The sequence below is a fragment of the Lampetra planeri genome, chromosome 4 (assembly GCF_965212315.1).
Source record: "Lampetra planeri chromosome 4, kcLamPlan1.2.h2, whole genome shotgun sequence".
Taxonomy (NCBI): Eukaryota; Metazoa; Chordata; class Hyperoartia; order Petromyzontiformes; family Petromyzontidae; genus Lampetra; species Lampetra planeri.
The window spans coordinates 6,897,874-6,916,488 of record NC_136110.1 but is presented as its reverse complement, the minus strand read 5'-3'; the positions used below and the strand labels follow the sequence as shown (position 1 = coordinate 6,916,488).

Below are 18,615 nucleotides of genomic sequence, written 5' to 3'. Positions count from 1 at the left end.
TCTAATTATTATTAGTGTTTTATGAGATTTCTACTGGCCCCATATGCCAGTCCAGCACTCCAGTGTCTTTCTGACATGTCAAAAACAGCACAATTGCATTCAACCACGCCACCAATTACAGACATATCGTCAGCCTACACTGTAATATACCGTATACATGTAACAGAAGGCTGTTGTTATCTTTTTTTATTCATGGAATTCATTTAAATAGCAGTAATGTAAGGTGGAGCCAGTGTATAATTTTTAGTGCGACAAATCTTGCACTTCATTCTTCAAGGCTTTTGTGTAGGAGGCCACTTTACTTAGTAATGAGGCAAAAACATTCCAACGTGATCCCCGTTGTTGGAGAGCAACCGCAATCAGACGCACTGGAGGAAATCTCAGCATATGCTTTACAAATTGCATGGGGTGCTAACAGTTAATCCGTAGCACAACAGAACCAAGCCGGCGCTCAAAACAGTAGTTGAACAAAAACAAATCACCATCAGCATTCGGTGAACTCACAGAACAGCATATTGGACGTTGTACTAACAGTGCATAATTATCAAGAGAGCCCTTTGGTATATAACATTCCAGGATAAAAATTAATTGCATCTGCACGAAGACCACTGTTCACCCTATGTCATCATCATTGTTACACGACAGTTACACAATTTGTATTTTTGGGAAAGAGGAAAACCCCCCCCCTCCATTTCATCAGATACGCCAAATTTTAAGACTAAATGCTGAAAGAACGACAGTTTTTATACGTTAATCTTCGTGAGATTTAAACCCACAAATTATTGTTTTAATCAAAACGTGCAAGGAAGCAGGATACAGTATTTGAATCTTGGAAGGATGCCGCACACCCGCGCACCAATTTCCCCGGTGAGCATTCATCGTCAGTGGTCGCGCCAGCGTTTTAAAAACTACCACCGCCCCCACCCAGTGTCTCGCGACATGCGCTGTGAAGGCACCGTTTATAATTGCCAACGCGGCGCGCTGCTCCGCACAGCACGCTTCACAGCGAAACTTCGCGGCTGCATCCTCCCGCAGCCGATTAGAGAGTCGGGAGCGGCCGTGTGGTCACCACAGGGGCAGGCACAGAAGATTATCTCACAGAGAGAGGAGGTTTCCAAGGCGCGGCGGAGCCGAGGTAAAGGGAAGGAAGGTACGAAAGAGAGAGAAAAACAGGAGCTGTTTGAAGAGTGGCGGAAGAGAAGGGGCAGGAGGCTGGTGGCTTTCAAGGGACAGCCGCTCAACTCAGCACCTGCAGCGCTCAACCCTATCGCCGTCTCCACTGTACGTCTCAGCACCACCTGCACAGCTCGCAGGGGGATTAGGGATTGGTTTGGGGGGGGTGCCCCCTGCTACTTAACCACGCTCCTTCTTGAACTACTAATTTTACGACATTGCAATGGGAGAGCATTATGCCAAGAGGAGTTTCTCCGTTGAGCTCAGCGTGCCCTCGATGGTGCTCGCCCGAGAATTTGTGAATTTCTAAGCCTAGGCTGAACAAAAAAAAAAAATCACCACCATCATCATTAGCACTGCTTACAACAGAATTACAGTGCAGTAAGCTAGCGTTTTGGGGCAATGGCTCTCTGCTCTGGATACACACAATTATTGCTTGTTAGTTAAAAAGACAGCATTGATGGTGACGGTGGTGAGGTTTTTACCGGCCTGGGCTCGTAACACCACTGCCAACGTAGTCCACCGACGTCACGTGTCTCTTTCACGTGGGACAAATAAGGAAGGGTGACGCGTGTGGGATGGGATGGCGTCAGAGGGGAACCTCTGCAAGGTCACCACACCCGACCGGCCTTGCGGCCCGCGCCGCGCTCTGGCTGCCGCAGGATGGCGGGGGTTTCCTCGATGACGCGCACCAGCAGGTTGTCGATGTAGTCCTCCATGGCGTGGATGCGCTGCTCGCGGTCCACCAGCTCCGCCTGCTGCCGTGTCAGCAGCTGCACGAGCTCGGCACGCGTCAGGTGCGCGTAGGGCCCTTCGTCCTGGCCTCCCTGGCTCTCGCGCATCTCCGTCGCCAAGTCCTTTATGCATTTTTTTTTATTTCAAGCCACGGCCGGCCGTGGGAGAGAGAAGATAGGGGAGGGGAGAAATGGGTAAGGCGGATGGAGTAGGGGGGGGGGGAAACAAGTTTTGTTGATAAGACGGAGCACGACGAATTGCATTGATCGATGTCCAAGACGAATCGCTTTTATGGTCGGGAATGAAATGGTCAATGAAAATCCATCAGTTTAGAGTTATGGCTCAGCTACACCAGAGGCAGTTCAAAACAGAAAAAATGAAAAGTGTTTAGCGGACAGCTGCAAATGTCAGTTTTATAAACTGCATAATAACAGCGAAAGAAAATGCCATGAAACAATAGTGTGTATCTAATGACAATAAGCAGTGTGTAAATGGTGTTGTTTCCCCCATGATCACCAGTCTGCTTGATACGACCATTTTCCTTTTTTTATAACTGTAGTCCTGGCAAATTAGCTTACAAATTGTCAGGTGCTGATGGAGTAATTTCTAAACAAAACATGCATCAACACTCTTTGTAATTATTGCTTGTTTGTCAAAAGGCAGCATTAATGTGTTACTTTAATTCGAACAACGTAGTGTGCGTAAACACCGTTTTATGAAATGCTTCAAAAGTGTTTATTTATTTATTAGAGACGATGCACAAATTGTCAGCTTTAAAGCAAAGGCACAACAAGAATCGCCATTGAAACACGCAATTAAATGCTCCAAATGCCAAAGCCAAAAATATCAGCCTTTTTGCTGCCACTTTAAATATTTTAAGCCATGTGACGCTCGTGCTAAAAGACAGCCCGAGGTTAAAAAACGCTCATATTAACGGTTTAGCATAGTTTACTATTATGTTTAAATTGTAACAAAATCCCATGCTTTTATTACAGCAGCATTGGACTTGCAGCTCATCACAGTTGGCTCAAAGTCTGTCAGCTTATCGGGCCATGGACAGCAAATCCAGCCATGCCTCGCTAAAACGAACATTCCACGGGGCATTTGCCTCCCTCACCAAACGTATCATTGTCTCTTCTCACCTACTACTGCATGTGCCTAAATGCCTCTGAACGATTCGACCAATTTATCTCGTTCCTGGCACTCATGTGAGATATATATCCGTACAATTTGGCCACCAAAGAATAGCTGCAGGCAAAGCTAGAGAAGGACCATCTCATTATGAGAATAATAACTTGAATTATTGCAATTTTCTCACAACTGTTCTGACCGGTAAATTGCAATGCGGGCCCCCCCTACTTTTCTCACTGCACGCAAAGGTGTAAAAAGAACGAATTTCAAAGTGAATTATTAAACTAACACAACTGTAGATAATATGAACAAAACCCTTTGCAAGTAAATATAGCCAACACAAAAAAACTAAGACTTATTATGTACTTTAGTAAAATGTAAGGCTTTTTTCACAGTTGGAATTTAGTTGCAAATAATAACCATTAAATGCCACATTGATGACATTCCCTGTCAGTCAAGGCAATTGTATTTCTGCAATTAGTACCGAGTTGCACAAATACAAATGCCACTCAACGGGTTGAGAAATAGATTGACTGCAATTTTAAATATAGATTGAATACTAATTTCTTTAGAAATGTTTTTTGTGTTTAGTTTGTTGTCCTACCTCACCTCCGATTATCACGATTAGCTACGTACGGTGCGAAGGAAGTTCAACATGCCTATGTACACAACGATGCATCCATTTATGAATCGATTAATACAGATTCTTAAGCTCATGATACACCCATTGAATTGTGTGCACAATAATCAACGTGTTACGATTCGTACACATTGTACATAATGGGTTTGCATGACCTCTATACCCATTGATGTGATTGTGACCCTGAATCATGATTCATAAAATCATTGGGAATAGGGGGGTGGTGATGAATCATTATACTCCTAGCCTGCAGCCACAGGGCATTCAAGTCCACACGCAGGACTGCCTTGTTGGGCCACTGCCCAGTCTGCCCATTAGAGGCGGAAAACCTTTTCATTGCCGAAGGCCAAATAGGACTTTCAAAAACCTTTGATGGGCCATGCATTAACACGGACCTCAGTCACACTTGTTGCTCAATGAGTGTGGCTGCGATGTTTGCAGGTTGGATAGTTTGTGGACCGTTTCCATGTCGAAGGCCATGGGCCGTAAAGCATTTAAGTCGCAGGCCCTACCTCCGTATGTTACCCTGGAACACACAGTCCCTTGTCCATCAGGAGTTCACAGCCCGAATGGCACCACTGTGCTTGGCCCCACTCACCTTGTCGTTCATCCGTAAGCCGCCGGGCACCACCGGTGCCGGCCGCTTGCCTTGATTTCTTGGCTCCCTCGGGGCTGCAACAGGGCTGGAGTTGGAGGGAAGTTCCACTGCCCTGATTCGCATGGGCTTGATGGGGTGTGGTGTGCTGGTTTTGCAGCGGGGTGGGTGAAATCAACAAAACGTTAAAGAGAAACAAACACAGGGCACACAATCCAAGTGATCATGCTTTAATGCAGCCCAACGAAAAAGGCTCAGGCATGTAATGATGCGTCAATTAATCATTGAGTAAATTATTACAATACATGCATCGAATCGTGTGTGTGTGAGAATCACGTTGTGAGAATCGATGTTATCATTCAGGCATATTACATGCCAATGGCATGCGATTGTTACCCTGAGGCTAAAAGAGCAAATATAACTGTAAACAATAATGTACAAGAGATAAATCAAATAAATAACTGATAGTTGAATGTAATCACAACGACAAAATTATTGTGACAATTCATCGAATCGCACGGAGAAAATCGTTACATGAATAAAAAAAATATTGATATCACTCCAAGATTACTTTCACATTTGATTTCCCCCAAAAAAATCCCCCAAAACAAGTAAAGAAAAACAGTTGGAATAACGAATAACTACAAACAGCAATATTCTGGACAGGGGGAAAGAATGTTAGTAAAACCCAAGAAGTAATCAAGAGATGAAAACAAGGGAGCAGAGAGAAAGAGTGTGCGGAGGATGGCGATGACAGGCGGAGCGATGCAGAGATTTGTGCAGTGTCAACTTCACACCACAGCCGGCCAGCGAAAAGCCTCCCCCACCCCTCCCTATCAGCTGCGGCTATTGTAAAACACCAAGAGTAAGTGTCAAAACAGCGGGAGCACGTGCCTGCTCACCACACCCGGGAGCTCGTCATTTGCAATTCCACAGACAATAAGTCCCCCTCCATTCATTGCCACGTGCCATGTGGATTGGAGACACAAGGGGACTTGAGTTTGGTAATAGCCGAACAGTGTTCGACTGGCTTCTTCAATTACTGCTTTACCTATTTTCTGAAAGGGCTGTCCCCGAATTGCACCCGAGGGCGGGGAGATTGCCGGGTGAGTTTACACGAGTTTGCCACGTGCCGTTTCCAATTGCTCTTTGATGCGGCACGTCATTGTGTACTAATACAGCGTCTGCCACCTGGTGCACAATGCCTTGTTGCCTAAAAATGTTATTAATCCACATAACCTGGTTAAGTGTTATGATAATTACTATTTTGGCACTCCCGAGTGCATAAAATGACAGAGTAGCCTCGTACGAGTTTGGTAAACATGCTCTTGTTTTGTAAACTGTTTCTGAATTATATTTACATATAGACGGCCGACACCGAGGCAGTTGGCTGATTAAATGCTTGATTAATGCCTTGAGCCCCAAGGGCTCACAAATACAATGACCACAGAAGCACTGGCGTGCAAAGCAAGCAGCTTAGAGGCGCACCCAAGCCCTGCTTGTTAGTAACATGACCTGATTTGTCCCTAGGAGACCCATATGTCTCACCTGTTCCGACTGTTGATGTCTGCCAGGTGTACTCGTGCTACGCTGGCTGCTTGGGCCTCACCCTCGGACTCACAGTGGGGTTCAGAAGCTACAGGAGCAGCACCAGATTTAGGAGCAGACTTGTGGTCCAAAGCAGAAAAAATGTCAGCCGAGGACCCGGAGGTTGAGACATTAAAGCAAGCGGCAGTATTGGACAAAGGTGAGCTGGAGGCTGCTGTAGGTAATTTGTTGCTTGTGCCGAATTGGTCTTTGGTGCCGCCCCACATATTATCCTTTGCAGAAAAAAGGCCAGCAGGTGATGGAGCTGGCTCCGTTTTTTCCCCAAAGGTTGCTGTAATCACGTCGTCCATGTCGTCTTCATCAAGAACCAGAACCTTGAGCGTTTTCTTGGTCTTGGCTTCAGGATCTGCGGGGCTCTGCTTTGGTACTGGAGGGCAAGAGGCAACTAGTGGCTGCGTGGGTTTGGAATCCGTCAGCGGCACACGGGCTGATGCCTGTGGAAAGCCTTTTGTTTTACCTCCTTCAGGAGTGGGGCTCCAGACAAGGGCCTCTACCTTCTGCGTAGGCAGTGACTGTGCTGGGCTCTTGTCCTCAGCGATGGGAGGCCGTGATGCCACAGAGGGTTTATTACTTTCCTCAACAACATTGCGGAGGGTCTTAGGCTTGGGTTCAGCTTCTTCATGGTGGGATTTAGTGGGAGCCTTCTTCAGCTGTACATCATCTTCAGGTCTTTCAAAAGGAGAGAGCGAAGGGTCTTCTTTTGGGCGATTTTTTGTAGAAGACTGAACAGATGACATCACTTCAACAGAGGATGATGGCAGTGTTTTGGTAAAGCTCTTCTCACTGAATGGTGGACTTGGCTCGGCACTCCAAGGATCCAGACCTTCTTTTAAATCATCACACTCCTCTGGTTTCAATTTAAGCACCATCTTAGCAGCAGATGTCTTACTTTGTGCCAAAGGTTTTGGCATTTCTTCTTTATGACTAGACAATTCAATTGAATCTGTTGTAGGTTCAGTCTGCCAATTGGCTATGTTGCTGGTTTCTTTTAAACCCAATATTTGACTATCTTTGACTGAAGGCTTTACAGATGTGGAAGAGGACTTTTGTGCGATCTCTGGCACATTTGTGACACTCTGTTCAATTATGGGTTGGCTATCCTTCACACTTTCCAGCTGAAAACCTTCGCTCAAGTCACTGGACTCATCTTCCACCTTGTTAACGGGAGATTTTTCACTTTTGTCCAAGTGTCCAGGTGTTTTCACTTTTGAATCCAATGCCTCAATTGCATATTTTACAGGTTCACTTCGGTCCTGACTCATGGTTTTGGTGGGCTCCACCACCAGATTATTTCTCTCTCGATCAAACTTAGGCTTATAAGATACATCCTCAATACATGAAATTGATTCTGTGCTTAGAGTTACAGTTTCTGCTTGAGGCTCTGACATCTTAATGTCATCACAATTTTTTTCATCATCATCATCGCTCAGTTCCTTTACATATCGACTTTCTGACTCCTGAAGATCACCAAAGCCTAAGGTTTTGGTTAAAGACATGTCGTCTGCAGACATGCTTCCCAAAGAAAAATGCTCTGCTGTCTTTGTAGGAGTTGGGCTGGTATTACTGCTAGGAGGTGATGACTTTGAAAATAACTCCACAGGGATAGTTTTTACATCATTATCGTCATCATCATCTGCTACAAATATATGCCCTGTGGACTTCACCGATGCAGATATGCTTTCGAAAGAAAAAGGCTCTTCTGTTTTGGCAGGAGTTGGGCTGGTATTACTGCTAGGAGGTGACTTCTTCGAAAATAATTCCACAGGACTAGTTTTTACGTAATCATTTTCTTTGTCTACAAAACCACTGGGATCGTCTACAGCTGGGAACCCTACACTGCTCTTTCCTATATGGAAGGGTGATTCAACTGAAACAGAAGGCATTTTAAAATCATCATCAATAGACTCGCTGAATGTTTTAAATTCTGCATCTGCATTTAGGTCTACACTCTTCTTGGGCTCAACGTCAAATGCAGTCTTCTCTGGCAGAGGCAAAACACCTCTCAACACACGATCAGAGGGAGGTTTAACAAGTGGCCCAAGATCAGCTTCTGCTGGAGTGACCACCTCGAATGTCTGGGGCAGAATCACTTCCGTTTTGTCCTCTGGTTTGATCCTCCGTGATGGAACTGGAGGAGGAACCACCGTGTCCGGAGTGCTGTGGCTTTTCGGCTCCTTTGCTCGTGGTTTCCTTGCTACTGGTTTTGGTGGTTCCACATCTTGTTCAGCTTCCAAGTCCACCAGAGGAGTTTCCTTCACGACACGTGAGCTCTTGCCAGACTTCTCTTCAGCTGCCACAGGCTCAACAAAAGGGTCCCTTGGAGGATCTTTCCGTCCCACATGTTTCTCTTCAACTTTCGCAACCTCAATGCTTTGAATTGAAGTAGCTTCTTCATCAACAATGGATGGCGGCGACTGATCTGCTTGACCGCGTCGAGAACCCATAAGGGCCTTTACCAGTTGAGAAGAAGCTGACCTATCAATGCGTTTGAAAGTCGGTTCTGCCCCTTCCCCCGAAAGTTCAAGACTGCCAGGAGATTGTTCCCCGTCAGACGTCATATCTAGACCTACATTGTCGGATGCTTGCGAGGTGCGAGCAGGGTGCAGCTTATCAAAGACAGCAGGAGGAGATGATAAGGAGGAGCTGAAAGTAGGAAAGGAGGCACTGAGGGAGGGAACTGGGTTGATTTCAGCCTTAGGAGACGTGTTCCGTCTGCAGGGAGAACAAACGAGACGCTGCCTTAGTCTAACCGGATTGTGCCGCAACAATCGTGCAATGTACGCTTGAACTTACACGTCACGAATTAGAACTGCAAAGCAATTAAATTTAATGGAAATGCATCTTGTCTTCTACATGCTGTGTAAAATGCAGTGTAGATGATCGGAAAAGTAATCTCCTAATTGCCTTAAAGTGTATTATATTGTATTCAAGTCCAAATGGCAGACTTCTGGGAAAGCAAAACTTGTTTCGTTAAGACGTAAGCTTCCGGGGGAGAAGAAGTCACGCTGCACAAGACGGATGACAAAACAAGAGCAGTTGCTCATCAAATGCAGAGCTACACGAAGGTGCGCGTAATTATTTTACATTATAAACGCCGCCGCAGTCAAGATGACAGACTGCCCAAAACGGCGAGCGACACATGGCAAAAATCGCCTTAGGACATGCACGGCGGATTTAGTCCAATTTACACTTCGCAGAGTGTGAATAAACTCATTTTACATCGAAATCAAAACACGCCGAAAAACGTATCCTTAATTTTAAAGCGGCTTGTTGTTGACCTGAAAAATGGCAGCAGTAAAACCAACAAAATTTGGGAGGTAGATGGAGGAACTGGGGGGGGGTGGTGGTGGTGGTGTAGTGTAGTGGTGGGGCCCCCCCGGACAGCTTTCAACGGCGCAGGGACAGCACTCACCCTGGCTTCGTCACAGTTTCCGTGTCATTGCCCTCCATGGTGAACGGGTTAACCGCCACGCTGGGCCTTGGGCTTTCCCGCGTCGCCACTTCCTCTGCCGAGTGCTTTGTGGCGGCCGGCAAGCTCTCGGGGGCGGACTCGGCCTTGCTGTCTGGCGTCGAGAAGAAAGGCAGCTTGAGCTTCTTGCCCGACTCTTTCTTGGGCTGTTCCGCATCCGCGTGCTTGGACTGCTCGGGCACCTTGGGCGGTTTGCTGGACGACTTGGTGAGGCTCGGCAGGGAGAACCCTGAAGAGTGACTTTTCTTTTCCTCCGATTTTTTTGCTGCGGGAGAAACAGATGCCCCAAAGGCTTTCACGACCAATATCATCCATAATACAGGTTTTTTGGGTTATATTGCATATATATATATATGTGTCGTTAAACCCACCACCACCCAACAGCCAACTAGTAAGGTTTGTCACGTAAACAGAACATGCCAATTAATTACTCGTACTGCACATCAGTGCGATGGAGAGCCAAGCCACAAAATGTACAATCGGAGTACGACGTTTCGTCAGTAATTACAACTAGCTTCATCAGGCGACAGCCAGATTTGTGGAGAAGTCCACCTGTTTCGTTCCCTAAATAGAGGGGTAGATGTGATGACAACACTTGTGTGCTCTTCGTGTGCCAAGTCGGGGGGGATTAATTAATCAACTCACATTACGCATGCGCATTATGCGAGCCCATTTATCTTGTACTTCCTATCCATTGTGTGTACTAAAATAGCCTTACCAACAGTAATCCCTATTGAAGTATCGTTGGCCTGTATAGGCATGCATTTAAATGCCTATCTAAACGCAGTCACAACATGACCCCACGCAGAAATCCGCTCTCATCAAGACGCTCATTCATTGGGCTAAGAAAGTGTCAGATGGTGATAGTCTCGGAAGTGAAATTAAACATGTCAAAGAAGCGCTGCAATTGAACGGTTACAATGATGCACAAATCAACAGGGCATTGAATGTCAAAACCAAATCAAATGACACGAGCATTGAAACTGCCCAAGTAATTCAAACTATTAAAATACCGTACATTGCGGGGATAACTGATAAACTAGCCAGATGTTTGGAAAAACAAAACATCCGAGGCTTGGTAAATAAAATACAGAAATTACGATATGGCACAAAAGATGTATTACCGAATCTATCAACAGAAGGTGTGTACCGGATTATTTGCACTTGTGGCAAATGCTATGTTGGGCAAACAAGAACAATGATCAGCATGAGACCAAAGAACCCCTACGAAATATTAAATACTCCCAAATACAACTGCCAGCAGTAGCAGAACATACGTGCCAAGAAGGACACTCAATTAATTTTGATAATGTTGAAGTTCTGTGCAAAACTAGTTACTGCTGGGCAAGACTAATTCGAGAAGCTATCGAAATTGAGAGATAGAAAAATTATTATGACTGTTCGGATCGCTACAGACTTAGTGCTGCTTGGAAGCGAATCATCAAATTAACCTTAACCAGGGTCCCATAAGCCCCCGGCTCTCGCATAAACTGCGCTGTGACGTCATTTTAAGTCTGTTGAAGGCGAACAATACGGCAACCTCTTCCTCTCGACGAGCTCTACACGATGCGATAATCAAAGTTTCAAAGTTTTGTTTCTTCTGCGCATTCGTCCTCGCTGCGCTTGGACGACATGACAACAGAATGATCCGCGCCAGGTGAGTCGCGGCGTTTATGTGCGCGGTGGGACGGAGTCGCCAAAAATAAACTACGATTTTGACTTCCGTTTATTGCGGGAACCTAGGATCCCGCCATAAGGTTTAATAAATAAAATGTTTAAATGCATGCCCATACAGGCCAACCATACTTCAAGAGGGATTACCGTTGGATCGGCTATTTTAGTACACAATGGACAGGAAGAACAAGATCAAAGGGCTCGTATAATGCGCACGGACAATGTGCGTCGATTCATGAATCCTTCCCCACTTCGCGCAAGAAGAGGAGCGCGCAAGTGTTGTCATCACATCTACCCCTCTATTTAAGGAACGAAACAGGTGGACTTCTCCACAAATCTGGCTGTCGCCTGATGAAGCTAGTTGTAATTATTGGCGAAACGTCGTACTCAGATTGTAAATGTTGTGGCTTGGCTCTCCAACAAACCGGTGTGCTGTACGAGTAACAAATTGGCACGTTCTGTTTACGTGACAAACCTTACTAATTGGCTGTGGCGGGTGGTGGCGGGTTTAACACATTTATATATTTATGCGATCTAACCCTAAAAATCTTTATGATGGATTTTCGATTTGTAGACATTGCACGTCAAATGCTTTTGACCCCTGTAACCACTGGAGGCGCTACACTGACTCTTTTAATACTTGAATCAATGTGGCTATGTATTGTGATAATTAATCAAATCGCAACAGCTTAAATATTTTCTCTCCGACTAACTAACCGGCTAACAAATGTCTTCCTTCTAAGCTCCATGAAATTATTTACCATCTGGAGTACACCTATATTATATGTACATGTACAGCACTTTGTCAATCCACTTCTAAATGAGGGCTTCCCTATGCCATGGGGGTTATGGAAATTATTTGACCATTAATTCATCACGCTGGTCAGTGCATGTTGGTGAAGGCGAGCTCCATAGATGCGGAAGCATAGAAGTATAGCACAACAACCGATTACGCTCTACTGCCCTCTACTGCCCATCATATAGCCTGCCAGCCTATGACAACCGTGGTCACCCATCCCATTGGGGGATAGTGCTTGGATGGACAAGCACGAGTTTGGGTGCATTCCAGGCGATTTGCTCACAGGTAATACAAAGCACACACAACAAAAAAAGTTAAACAATCACCGGGGGCTGAAGACGCAGACCCTGAAGGGGGCGACTTCTCCTGAAAGGGGTTTTTGTGTGCCGGGTCGTCTGCGCCCTTCTTGTTGGCGAAGGGGTTCGCGTCCCCCAGGTCGTCGCTCCCAAACGGGTTACTGCCGCCGCTGCTGGTGCTCTTCTTGCTTTTCCCCGGCAGGCCTTCTCGGTTGCCCTCCTCCTCCTCGATGCCCGTGAGCGACACGTGCCGGCGGTGAGTAGACTGCACTTCGGCGGAGGCCAGGGGAGAAGTGCTCAGCCCGGGGTGCGGTTCGGCGTCAGACTTGGAAGCGCCTGGGGACCCATCTTACGAGCCACACGGATACACGCACGCACTCGTAATGCTAGGCCATCAGAACTTATTCAAGTCTGGTCGTCAGGGTTAGATTACGTGTTAAGCAATTCTTTCTAGAAAATGAAGCTTTCATGACTGCAAGGATTCATACTCTTAGTTCTTTCGGTAAAGTCACGTAGGTAAAAAATTTAAATTTAAATTAATAAAAATTAAATAATAAAATCACGACGTTTCGGAGGCAACACAAGTCTCCGTCATCAGGTGGGACCGTCACAGCCAGATTTGCTGCATCAAGTGAGGCAGGGATTCCAAGATAAAAGCTCTTAAATACAAGTTAAGGGGGAGGAGAAGGGGGGGGGGAGAACTTATCAGAATGTGGTAGCCAATGAATGGAACGTATCGGGAGGGGGGGGGGGCTAAAAGAGAGCACGAGGTGCTCATAGGTGTCGACGTGGACGTGTTTGTGCGTCCCTGTTGGTGCACATGACTTCTTGCCCTCGCTTTGCCATGCACAAACCAGGAGCATCTTTAGTTCTCCCACACCAAATTAATGGTCAGGTTAGTTTTGAGCATGTTTCTTATTCAAAATGTTATCTGTTAATGCAACTCAAATGAGACAATTAATTGTGGGTATGTTCAATTCCTGAAAATGCCCATGGTAGTTTGTAGTGGATAGAAGCACTTGACAAGGCCTAATCCAAAAGATCAAGCTTAGGTTGAGTGGATACAAAAATCTACGGGCACCATAGACAGTACATTGTAATAATCTTATTTTCACATTAACTGTGAGCTAAATTTAAAGTTTAACAAATTACAAATACTCAGGCGCTGTGCAGGATTAGCTTGCAATAAGACGTTTATCCAAATTAGCACTTCAGAACAACAATAAAAAAAAAGTTTATGGGATATTTTTTTTTATGCTATTGAAATTAGTTTTAACGGGTATATTTTTCTCAGCTATGAATGCATGCGTCAAACAGTGTTTCTCTACTTTGTAGTCTCTCTGTTGAACCAATCAGGATTCAGACCACACTCTTAATTAGGGAAACTTAATCTATCGAAAGGCATATTTTAATAGTAATAATTATATATTAAAAACTCAGATTAAAGTTTGTAATTTAATTCTGGTTTAATCATGATTGTTCTCAGTATCACAATTTATGAAATGGTAAAAGATTTTCCTTTTTATCAATTATCGCTATTACACACTGTCACGCTGCTACAAGGGAGGTTATTGGATTTCTCTTTTAATGTAGATGTTTTCATGTGGGCTGTAATGAATTAAGCAATTAATGTAAAACACGTCAACTAGGCTAGTTAATGCTCCGTTTGTCTTTTCGTATGAACAATAAATTATTTTATAATGTTCTACCAATGTGGGCAATGTTAGAAAAATATGACCTAAATATAGTGATTAATTTTGAAGCCATTTTAAGTTAAATCTGGCCACTATGCTGTAAAACTGAAGCAAATGAAGTGATCATTTTTCTCATCAGAATAATTAAAAATTAAAAGAATTTGATAACAGATTACACATCACCAATTAAACTGAAATTGTTTTATATTTTTTTACAAACTTTTTTAACGATCGGATCGCCACTCAACTTGGGTTGCAGTGAGCACAAATCACCCTCAGCTGAACTTATGAGTAAGGTTCAAAAAGTTACAATTATAAAACTATATAAAGGCCAGACAAGCCGAACTTTCAGGTACATTTTCAAGGCTGTTCATTGTTCACAATGTACGAGTTTATTCTTAATGCTACCAAAATAAGACAATGAATTGAGGGGTCAAGATTTCTTGTGAAGCTGGGACTTGAGACCCATAATACAACGTTTAGAGCCATAAGCAAGTTCCACATAAACCCGCGTAAAAAGTAACTTTGTTTAATAATTGAGCTTAGTTAATCAATTATTCTAAACACCAAAGAAAATTTGAACGTTAAAAAATTCCACAAAGGGGGTTGTTATCTCGTGAACACAAAAAGCCTATTTTCTCATCATCCGGTAAGCTGCTTGCAAATGGGGTGGCTTTAAACAACACAAAAAGCCCAAAAAGTGAAGTTCATCCAGGCTCTGAAAGCAACACCAGAACAATTTTTTAAGAATAAACCGTAGTCAGTGGGAAAGTGGCAGAGGCGCAGTGGTTAGACCACTGTGGCTAAAAACTCGGTGACCTGAGTTCGATTCCACACCATGGCTAACATCAGTGGTGCACGCGATACCTGAATTGGTCCAGGGTGTACCTTACTCTTGACCAATCAGCATGGACCATTGCGGAAAAGCATGGTCAAATAACTTTAACAACAGGCACTGGGACACTTTCATCCAGCAGTGGATTGAAAAGGAGCTGTATTAAAGACAGACTGTTACCCGCTATCTATTGCGACATCACAACAGGGGTATGCATCTTCTTGGTTCTTTCGGTAAAGTCACGTAGAAGGGAAGTAATAAAATAATAAAAATAAAACATAATAAAACAATTCTCACGACGTTTCGGCCACAACGCAAGCAGCCGTCCTCAGGCGAAGAATGGGGTATGCATTCGTAAAATAAATCACATGCAGCTGCTGCACATGGCGATCCAGAAGCAAAAGAGCAACACCCACTCCTTAAAAACGTGGCAACAAAACCAAACAGGAAATAAAAACAAGAAACCCGTGCTTACCGGGGCTGTCGGCCAGATTAGGGTTGCTGCCTCCAACAGAATCTGAGTCAGAGTTGACGGAGGCAGTGCCACTGCTCTCCCGACGGCCGTGGGGGCGAAACGGAGAGAGGGAGGCCAGGCTGCCGAGCCCCTTGCTCGTGGGGAGAGTAAGCATCGACTGGGACACAGAGCCCTTCTGCATGCTTGACCTGTCGTGCGCGTACACACACACGTGCGCACCCGGGTAATGGTCATCAAAACTCGTGCTGTTCCACACCACTGCGCCGTCAAACACATTCCTATTACTAACAACCTGCACGTCCACTCGTCTCACTTAAAAGCGGGGGTGGTGGCTGGGATCAATGCCTGTGACAGGGATAGTGGATCTTAATGAGAACGTAGCAATTAAGTCTGTGAAACACACATCTGCAGGGCAGTGAGGTGTCTGTAGGAATTACGTTGTTTCAAGTGTTTTTTTGGATGAGTATTGCGCAGGCTTTGAGTGTTCTTTGCTTGTATTCATGGGTTATTCTCTAGGCATTGATGTTTTTCTAACCACAAAGAATACTCGAGAGGGGCATTAGGAAAACATCTCAATGCAGAAAACTTATTAAAATGAGTCTTAAGGCTCAATGATGATTTCCAAAGTATACAATATTGGTACCAAAAATCTACTCTCCCATCAAAATAATAGCAATGAACACCTGTAACTTTTTTTCCCCACAGGATTTGAGAGGAGGTACATGATGAATTAACGGAAGTGAAGGACGAAGCAACAGTACAAGACTACCTCAATTCGGCATAAAAAATGACGAGCTTCAACGCTACCTTTGGTGCAGTCATGTGTACATGGCAGCTCATCCTTTTACTAATTTAACATTTTCTGGTTAAAAGTGGAATGATGGACTAACATCGTTCAAGTACAGCAATAGCCGTAAGATGACGATGATAAAGAATACAATGATCTTTTATTTAATTAATAGAAGTATGATGATTTTTTTATTAATTGAAATTTGGCCACACGTCAAGAGGTGCACGTTTTTGCACAATCTCGAGGTCAGGTCAAACCCCTGCATCGAGAAAGAGGAGTTTTTCTTGTTTTCATTGCACTGGCCATCACACTTATTTAAGTTTGAGTTATAAGTAGAATGACAAACACGAACCTATTAGTAAACCAACAGCAGCAGGGTGTGCTAGGGGTGGGGTACAATGGTTCTCGCAACGTGCTATGAATCCGATAACCGGAGTTCAACTCTCGGTGAAAGCTAGCATCAGTGACGATTGACTGATATCGGAACCAGTCAAGAGTGACCCCTGCTTCAACGCGCACTAAACAAGCATGCGCAAACAAACCCTCACCAGGGAGTGAGGAGGCTTTCAACTAGTAGAGGATTAATTAAGTTTCGTAAATCATTAAGATGTTCCCATTTACAAGGCAAGTGCCTTCTGAACAACATAGAGGGAGGAGGCATGAAGACCCACTTGGAAAACAGGCTCAGGGTTTTGGTCTTCTTCTTCTTCTGCTCAACGTCAGGTGCATGCCCCTCCTCGTCGCTGTCCATCGCGGCCGAAGACGACACGACGGCCGAGGAGGACTCGCCGGCCTTGGAGCCTTCCTTCTTCTTGCCGGACACCTTGTCGCGCAGCTTGCCGAACGGCGTGCGCTTCTTGTCCTTGAGCGACAGGTCGAACATGCTGGCCGTCAGGTTGTTGCGCATGTACTGGATGTTGACCTCGAGCTCGCCGCGCTCCTTCTCCTTCTTGCCGGGCTTCGACTCCAACTTGTACCACCTTGAAGGCACGGGCGAATGCACAAAAAACAAAAACAGAGATCACGATTTCCCCGTGTTGACTTTTTTTTTTTTACGGACTGTTGCGGCATGTGCTGTCACAGCAAGCACCGGCGAAAGGCTTGCATGGCGAACGAGGGCGCAGTGTGGCGAGCATCCGCCCAGCTGTCTTTGTCTTCCCAGCGCTGATGTTTACAAACAGCAGCAGGTACTCATGTAAGGATGAGTGGACATAGGGAGCACCCCCTTCCAAAAACTGTTCAAACATTGTCCACTAATGTTGGCCGTGGCTGGGAATGGAACTCAGATCAGGGGATTTGTTGCTGTATGGGTGCATGCACAAAAATCCAAAACAATTCAAATATGCGCGTATGTTCAATACGTTTGTAATGATGTCTTGATTCATTTCTTAACAACTAGATTAATATCGCATATAAATGTGACTGCTATAGACACACACAATCAAGAGAAATGTGGATTATGACATATTAAAAATGCATCCATTAGGATCGATTATTATGATGGCAATAAATGTATCATATCGCATGTGTGTACCACTTATTCTGGATATATTCTAATTATATACAAATTATATGCATATTATGTTCAGTAAATGGCACGAACAAAAATCTATGAAGACAGAAACATTCTGAAACTATACAACAAAATGGCAAAAACAAGACAAAGGAGAATCAATACTTCAACTGAACCATGATTGTGAATTGTGACAATGTGTTGTATATTGCACACACACACACACTAATTCAGCTGACAATTAAACAAAACAAACAGCATTGGGACCATGATACCATTACCCAATAGATATTGTTGTAAAAAAAAAACTTCTTAAAGTGAAAAATAATTCTGTTTTACTTTAAATTAAATATGCAATATTAAGTGCATTGGTGACTTTACTTCGGCATCAGTCCTGTCAGCGAGCACCTATCAGAAACAGAATTACATACAATGGAGTGGGTTGAGTGGTAGAATCAACAAACACCACCTTTGGTGCCTGTCTTCCCAGTGCTGATGTCGATACATTGCACGGAGTACACATTTTAGGCTAAATTGACTTGGTTGAGGGACAGGCCAAATTTATATTCCAATAGCTATAGGTGGCCAGGAATAAAAACAATGTTTTTGTAATTGTAATAGAGTGTGCTAACCACTACACCATTGCTGCCCTAAAATATAAAGAAAAAGATCTCCCCTCTAGCCTTAACAAACTGTTAGTGAACACCTATGAAGGCCGGCACAGCACACGATGGGGTGGGTGGCCAGCACCACGCGTGGCCGATTTTGTCTCCCCAGTGGCGATGTTTACACATCACACAAGGTACTAATTTGAGGCCGAGTTGACCAAGGGAAGGCCGACGACCGATTCAAATAATCGTCACTTGTGTTGGCCGAGAGTGGGAATTGAACTTGGGTCACCAGGTTCGTAGCACAGCGTGCGAAATGCTACACTTCCGCTCCCCACTGTTGCAACCCCATTCACACACATACGTACATATTCTCACACCTGTTCGACCAAATGTTTTTTTTTTAAACAGACCGGATTAAGTAAAATGTCACATAGCACGCGCATAACGAGTGCACATGTGTATGAGTAACACAATGTATTGCGGCATAACGTATTGTCAATGATTGCTTTTTATAGCACAGGCTGACGGCCTTTGTCCTTAAATGTGACACTGTCGACATAACAAAATTAGAGGTGCA

At 44.5% G+C, this 18,615-nt stretch overlaps 1 protein-coding gene across 2 annotated transcripts in view; it reads right to left on the bottom strand.

Annotated features, from left to right (window-relative positions):
• Positions 1 to 756: 756 nt before the first annotated feature.
• LOC144717628 (rab11 family-interacting protein 1-like) overlaps positions 757 to 18,615 on the bottom strand; it is a 29,002-nt gene continuing 11,143 nt past the window's right edge. The window contains exons 2-8 of one of the 2 annotated variants that reach the window (XM_078593139.1): positions 16,586 to 16,894; positions 15,125 to 15,312; positions 12,151 to 12,468; positions 9,295 to 9,616; positions 5,823 to 8,594; positions 4,278 to 4,422; positions 757 to 2,030 (exon numbers count right to left, since the gene is read on the bottom strand). In XM_078593139.1, the coding sequence (XP_078449265.1) occupies positions 1,785 to 2,030; positions 4,278 to 4,422; positions 5,823 to 8,594; positions 9,295 to 9,616; positions 12,151 to 12,468; positions 15,125 to 15,312; positions 16,586 to 16,894 (4,300 nt within the window). In that variant the 3' untranslated portion in view covers positions 757 to 1,784. The remainder of the gene's footprint in view (positions 2,031 to 4,277; positions 4,423 to 5,822; positions 8,595 to 9,294; positions 9,617 to 12,150; positions 12,469 to 15,124; positions 15,313 to 16,585; positions 16,895 to 18,615) is intronic. The other variant, XM_078593141.1, reaches the window with a different exon arrangement.